Source organism: Littorina saxatilis, linkage group LG16, assembly GCF_037325665.1.
Source record: "Littorina saxatilis isolate snail1 linkage group LG16, US_GU_Lsax_2.0, whole genome shotgun sequence".
NCBI lineage: Eukaryota > Metazoa > Mollusca > Gastropoda > Littorinimorpha > Littorinidae > Littorina > Littorina saxatilis.
Window position 1 is genome coordinate 25857346 of NC_090260.1, and position 7539 is coordinate 25864884.

At 44.0% G+C, this 7539-nt stretch overlaps 1 protein-coding gene across 5 annotated transcripts in view; it reads right to left on the reverse strand.

The window, feature by feature from the left end:
• Positions 1–205: 205 nt before the first annotated feature.
• LOC138950682 (BPTI/Kunitz domain-containing protein 4-like) overlaps positions 206–7539 on the reverse strand; it is a 17613-nt gene continuing 10279 nt past the window's right edge. Inside the window, exons 4-10 of one of the 5 annotated variants that reach the window (XM_070322393.1) lie at positions 6729–6821; positions 6466–6561; positions 5550–5642; positions 4750–4842; positions 2724–2777; positions 2504–2666; positions 206–1405 (exon numbers count right to left, since the gene is read on the reverse strand). In XM_070322393.1, the coding sequence (XP_070178494.1) occupies positions 2548–2666; positions 2724–2777; positions 4750–4842; positions 5550–5642; positions 6466–6561; positions 6729–6821 (548 nt within the window). In that variant the 3' untranslated portion in view covers positions 206–1405; positions 2504–2547. Of the gene's footprint in view, positions 1406–2503; positions 2778–4749; positions 4843–5549; positions 5643–6465; positions 6562–6728; positions 6822–7539 lie in introns of all 5 variants that reach the window. The other 4 variants (XM_070322396.1, XM_070322391.1, XM_070322395.1 and 1 more) reach the window with 4 other exon arrangements.

Sequence of the window (7539 nt, forward strand, 5' to 3'; positions counted from 1 at the left end):
TCTAAATTGCTCCTAAAATCAAGTATTGACTGAAACAGTGTGTGTGTGTGTGTGTGTGTGTGTGTGTGTGTGTGTGTGTGTGTGTGTGTGTGCGTGTGTGTGCGTGTGTGTGGTTGTGTGCGTGTGTGTGTATGTGTATGTGTGTGTGTATGTGTGTGTGTGTCTCTCTCTCTCTCTATCTCTCCCTCTCCAAAACACACACATATTTGTTCTACAGAAGTGTTTATTTGACAGTCACAACAAATCAATCACCATTATCGTCCACAAATCAATTACTAAACTTAAATTCACCTCATTGCTTCTTAGTCCCGAAGTCATAACTACATGTATTTGCATTGAAAATGTAAGGGGGAAAAAATTGCCCATCATAACAGCATAACTTGATTCACTCCAACAACCGAATCAGAAGAATACAACCAAATGATGACGAACAAAACCCAGGAAACCTACACAATCGATGTTTTGATAACAGGGCCTGGCGGTGTGGCAGATGCAAACAAAAGAAGACAATACGGAATACAGAGCATTCTATTACCAAAGGTCAGGAATTTGTCCCGAGGCTGCAGTTTATTTTATATTCATATTTAATTTACCCCTGAGAATGTGTCCCGCTGCTGTGGTTTAATTGATATTCATATATATTATTTTACACCTATTTTTCAAAGGGGTTCTGAATGTAACAAACATATGTAGCGAAAGGAAGTTATATAGCTATTCTGATGGACACGTGGGGGAATTCGGGGGCTGTGATTGGATGGTCTCTTCCGATCATCAAAGCATAATGCTACAGAAGTCGGCCATTTTACTCAATATCCAAAAGCATATTGAGAAAAATGGCCGACTTTCTTATCTCGTAACTCCACACTAAATACCCACTTCCCCTCTAAAGTATTGATGTACAGCCCATGGCACTAACATTCATGTAGTCGTTTATAACTGAGGATGAACAATTCGCTTCATGACGAGACAAGTATAAATGCCATTCACCCAAACTGAAATTGACTTCGCTGCCGTCTGCTCGCATTGTGGCGCCTGCGCAAAACTAATGCGCATAAGAAACGGCGTCTGCTATCAAAACCTGAGATCAACGCATCGACGCAAAAACTGTCCTTTTGTAAGTTTGGAACAACAAATCAAGGTCAGAACAGCTATATAATCGCTATTGTGTTTTCAGCGTAGCAATAGGGTCCGATATTTAGACTCGAACAAGTATAATGCGACTCGTCTTCGACTCGTCAGCATTATACTTGTCTCGTCTAAATATCGGACCCTATTGCTACGCTGAAAACACAATAGCTGGTAATGTTAAAACAGTTTCTTCCTGTCGGATTTAATGTCACGTGAAAAGACACATCGTGGTAACGTGTGTTGCCGGAGACAGAGTTGTGAGAATAGCTGTCAAATCCTGAAAACAAAAAAACCTGCAGATGTAAACTATGAAGCAAAAATAGTACTTATGTGGTTGTGTTTATGGGCTCTAGCAGAGCATAATATACACGCACACGCGCACACAGCTACCCACAACGCACACACACACACACACACACACATACACACACAAACACACACACACGCACGTGTGCACACATACACGTACACACACACAAACGTACACTCGCACATACACACACGCACACACACACACGTACACACACATACACACTCACACACACACACACACACACACACACACACACACACACACACACACACACACACGCTCGGGAAACAGGAGGGAGAGAGATAGTGAAAGAGAGGGAGAGAGCGAGACGGGAGGGAGAGAAAGGTAGAGAGAGAGAGGGGGGGGGGGGAAAGAAAGGGTGAGAGAGAGACAGTGTCGAGATAGAGGGAGGGAGAGAGATAGAGAGGAAGGCAGGGAGAGAAAAAGACAGACAGACAGACAGACAGACAGACAGCACATCAAGAGTTAATTCGTCTTCTTCTTCTGCGTTCGTGGGCTGAAACTCCCATGTACACTCGTGGATATTTACGTGCATGGCCGTATTTAGGCAGCCATACGCCGATTTCGGAGGAAGCATGCTGGGTATTTTCGTGTTTCTATAATCCACCGAACTCTGACATGGATTACAGGATCTTTGCCGTGCGCACTTGGTCTTGTGCTGGCGTGTACACACGAAGGGGAATAAGGCATTAGGAGGTCTGCACATAAGTTGATCCTGGGAAAAATCTCCACTTTAACCCACCAGGCGCGGCCGGGATTCGAACCTACGACCTTTCGCTTTGGAGGTCGGCGTCTTACCACCAAGCCACTGCGCCCGTCGTACAGACAGACAGACAGACAGACAGACACACATACACACACACACACACACACACACACACACACACACACACACACACACACACACACACACACACAGAGGAACAATGATGTTCATAGCACATTTCGCTGTCATCACATCAAGTGTTTCAACACTGTGTTTTTTGGGTTTACATTTAATCAAGGTTTAGTATCAGTGTTAGTTATAACTAACACACTTACGTTCTTTAAGAACGCGTCATCTGTGTGCTCCGGAGAGCACTTGATCAATGGGGATAGACCCCATGGCGGTTTAAGCGTGATAGGCGTTGATGGCTTGGGTAACCTGAGTTGCCTCGGATGCCGCCTGAGGTGCCTCGGTTGCCTGAGTTGTCTCGGATGCCGCCTGAGTTGCCTCGGTTGCCTGAGTTGCCTCGGATGCCGCCTGAGGTGCCTCGGTTGCCTGAGTTGCCTAATCTGCCTGAGTTGTGCGAGTTGTCCGGGTAGCCTGGGTTGACTATAGAAAGAAAGCAGTTTTCCCTGTAAACTACGCATGGCCGGCCATGTCATTTTGTTTTGACTGGGGGTTAGACATCCAAACCAGATAGACTGCCACTGTTTCAAAACTCAGAATCAAAACACAAGACTGCTAGGTCATTGGAACGTCTATTGTCGACAAAACACAAGACTGGTAGGTCATTGGAACGTCTATTGTTGACAAAACACAAGACTGGTAGGTCATTGGAACGTCTATTGTTGACAAAACACAAGACTGGTAGGTCAGTGGAACGTCTATGTTTGACAAAACACAAGACTGCTAGGTCATTGGAACGTCTATGTTTGACAAAACACAAAACTGGTAGGTCATTGGAACGTCTATGTTTGACAAAACACAAGACTGGTAGGTCATGGGAACGTCTATGTTTGACAAAACACAAGACTGGTAGGTCATTGGAACGTCTATTTGTGACAAAACTCAGAATCAAAACACAAGACTGGTAGGTCATGGGAACGTCTATTTGTGACAAAACAAAGCGTTGCATTGACTAGTACGTCGACCCAAAAGTCTTTACAAAAACAATGACAACAAAGACTTGCAAAAGGCATTTTGTAAGCGAGTAGCCAAACGATCTTGGGTCAACGTACCAGTAAATGTAACGTTTTGTTTTGTCAATAATAATCGTTCCAATTACCTACCAGTCTTGGTTTTTTTTTCAATTTGACTGGGGGTTGTTTTCCGTCCATCAAAACAGAAGACAGACATGAACGACTGTCCACATTTATACACGTGTTTGCTTAACGCCCAGCCGACCACGAAGGGCCATATCAGGGCGGTGCTGCTTTTGACATTTAACGTGCGCCACACACAAGACAGAAGTCGCAGCACAGGCTTCATGTCTCACCCAGTCACATTATTCTGACACCGGACCAACCAGTCCTAGCACTAACCCCATAATGCCAAACGCCAGGCGGAGCAGCCACTAGATTGCCAATTTTAAAGTCTTAGGTATGACCCGGCCGGGGTTCGAACCCACGACCTCCCGATCACGGGGCGGACGCCTTACCACTTGGCCAACCGTGCCGGTATTTATACACGTAAAAGCAACCATAATAACAAAACAAACACTGCACACATGCATGCACTAGGCCACGTCAAGATTTAGCCACATATAGCTTTGTCACCACACTGAGTGAGTCTAAAAAGGGTAATTCTTTTTGTGACGTCATATCCATAAAGCTATATCTTGAGTATGCCACACACACACACACACACACACAAGGAAAGGCACGGTACAGAGGACTCACCGTAGAGCTTACAGATACACTCAGTCAGGGAAAGCTGTTTGATTGTAAGGAAAGACGCAGTACGGAGGACTCACCGTAGAGCTTACAGATTGCTTTGAAGGGAAGACGCAGTAAGGAGGTCTCACCGTAGAGCTTACAGATACAATCAGTCAAGGAAAGCTGTTTAATTGCAAGGGAAGACGCAGTACGGAGGACTCACCGTAGAGCTTACAGATTGCTTTGAAGGGAAGACGCAGTACGGAGGTCTCACCGTAGAACTTACAGATACAATCAGTCAAGGAAGGCTGTTTAATTGCCAGGAAAGACGCAGTGCAGATGACTCACCGCAAGGCTGACAGATACAATCAGTCAAGGTAGCCTGTTTAATTACAAGTAAAGACACAGTACAGAGGACTCACCGTAGAGCTTACAGATTATTTGAAGGCGCAGTACAGAAGACTCATCGTAGATCTTACAGATTATTTGAAGGAAAGAGGCAGCATAGAGGACTCACCGTAGAGCTTACAGATTGATTGTAAGGAAAGACGCAGAACAGAGCTTACAGATTGATTGCAAGGAAAGACGTAGTGCTGAGGACTCGCCGTAGAGCTTATAGAGTGATTGTAAGGAAAGACGTAGTGCTGAGGACTCGCCGTAGAGCTTACAGATTGATTGTAAGGAAAGACGTAGTACAGAGGACTCACCGTATGCCTTACAGACGCACGTCTTACAGCCGTAGTAATCATAGATGTACTCGTTTCCGTAATCGCATTTAGGGCACTCTTTGTTCGGGCACTCTGCAACGCAACCAGCTTCACTCAAGTACACAGCACGAGACACGCATCAACAAGACATCAGAGAGTATACATAAGCCATGGATAACTAAAACCCGATCCAGGAGACATAGGGTAAAGGGGGGTAATTTGGACACCCTAAGAACTATAGACGCCGTGGCTGGGCCATATAAGTCGGTATAAAGCAAAGACGGTGGGGTTATATCTCAAGATTGGGGTTAGACCTACACATATATGCAAGTGAAATAAAGGATCTTATGCGTTTTGTCAACACACGGACTTGTTTCTTGAAATTTGAGAAAAGTTTAAATTTTTCGACTAGTCGGGTATTTAACCCAAGCCGACTATCTTTCATTGCTGCCAGAGCTTTTTTCATGTCTACGTAGGAACATTTTCCATGACTGAAAGACCAAAGAGTAGAGATTATTGCAATTTTCTAACATCAATACTCAAAAAGTTAGACATTCAGTGACATTCAGCTAAAATATTCTAAAAGTTCTTACCTACCCACCGTTGTAAGTCGTTGCGCCATTTCTTCTTATGCAAACGTCATTGACAATCATGTGTAACGTAAAAATACAGTGACATAACATTTTTTTACACGAACTATTAAGATATTCTCCTTGTTCAATTTACCTTCCCTGTTCAATTTACCCCCCCCCCCCCTTACCCAACTATAGTTGTATCAATAAGACATTATCATTACTTACTGTATTCCTTGCAGGAGCAGGTGTAACATTTGTTCTTGTTCAGATCGTACTTCACTCCATACTCGCAGTGCGAGCAGTCCTTGTAGGGGCACACTGAAACAGTTGGCGTCGAACTTACTTCTTCTGGACAGTTATTTGACATACCTTGGTATCATCATCATCATCATCGTCATCATCGTCATCATCGTCGTCACCATCATCATCATCACCATCATCATCATCGTCATCATCATCATCGTCATCATCATCATCGTCGTCATCATCATCATCATCATCATCATCATCATCATCGTCGTCACCATCATCATCATCACCATCATCATCATCGTCATCATCATCATCATCATCATCATCAATCCTCTAACTGGGACAGTCGTCGGGGGCTGAGGAGCTGAGGAGGCAGAGATCCTTCTCCAGGCATTTCTATCGGGGGCTGTCCCCAGCAGGTCGGGGAAGCTCAACTGCGTCCAATCCTTAACGTTGTCGGACCAACTCAAACATGTGTATATTGGTGTTTGAATATTAACTTCAACAGTGTTTCTGTTTTAGTGTAAATTGGTTGTGTTTTGTTTTTTGCTTTGTGTGTTTGTCGTCCCAAACATATTGTAAAGAAAAGGACCAGCCTTAAATATTTATCCTTGTAAAATAAATGGCAGTCTCAGTTTCTCTCTCTCTCTCTCTCTCTCTCTCTCTCTCTCTCTCTCTCTCTCTCTCTCTCTCTCTCTCTCTCTCTCTCTCTCTGTCTGTTTGTCTGTCTGTCTGTCTGTCTGTCTCTCTTTATCTCTCACTCTCTCTCTCTAAAACAAATAAATAACTGCCCAGTACAGTATAAGAGGGTCTCAACTGAGCTACAGGGCTCTTTTTTTGCAAGAGCCTATGTTTTCATGTGATGGATGTGATGACATAAATGACTTACCGTAGTCCTTGCAGAAGCATTTGGGACATCCGTACATGTCAGCACCGTAGTAATAACCGTTCTTACAGTGGGAGCAGACTGGCTTCTTGGGGCACTCTGTCAATTGAATGGAAGCAAGTGAGAACACGGATTTGTTTTTATCTTCATCATAATCGTTGTCATTGTCATCGACATCATCTTCGTCATCATCATCATTATCATTGTCATCGAAATCATCTTTGTCATCATTATAAAAAGAACACAACATGTGCAAAGACACTTACTGTAGGGTTTACAGACGCAGTAGTCACAGCCGTAGTGGTCTTTCTTCTCCTCCTCGCCCCACTCACAACCGTGACACTTGCTTTTCACACACTCTGCACAGGGAACATACAACAGAATAGAATACAATAGAATACAATAGAATGCAACACAATACAATACAATACAATACTATACCCCCTTATTTCAAAAACTGTCCAGGTGGATAGTGTAGGTTTGTGCGAAGGCTTACCGTACTCTTTGCAGACGCAGGTTTTACAGCCGTACGCTAAACACACACATATACCTAGCAATATGACAGGTGGGTAGTGTAGGATTGTGTGAAGGCTTATCGTACTCTTTGCAGACGCAGGTTTTACAGCCGTACGCTTAACACATACATACCTAGCAATATAACAGGTGGATAGTTAAGGATTGTGTGAAGGCTTATCGTTACTCTTTGCAGACGCAGGTTTTACAGCCGTACGCTAAACACATACATACCTAGCAATATAACAGGTGGATAGTTAAGGATTGTGTGACGGCTTACCGTACTCTTTGCAGACGCAGGTTTTACAGCCGTACGCTAAACACATACATAGGGGAAAGGCTCCTAATATGGACCGGCTCCAAATATGGACCACCTCCGGTTCTGACAAACAAACGGCGCTAGAGCGCTCAAAACAATTTCATTCGCTTTATTCCTCCTCTCTGGATAAGTTGCACATGTCAAAACAGTTGCAGAAACACAAACCTCAAAACCGTTAGGCTTTTTCGCTTTTTTGACTTTTGGCAGCGTTCACTCTAAATTTGCCGCGTAAAACGGACTCGTTT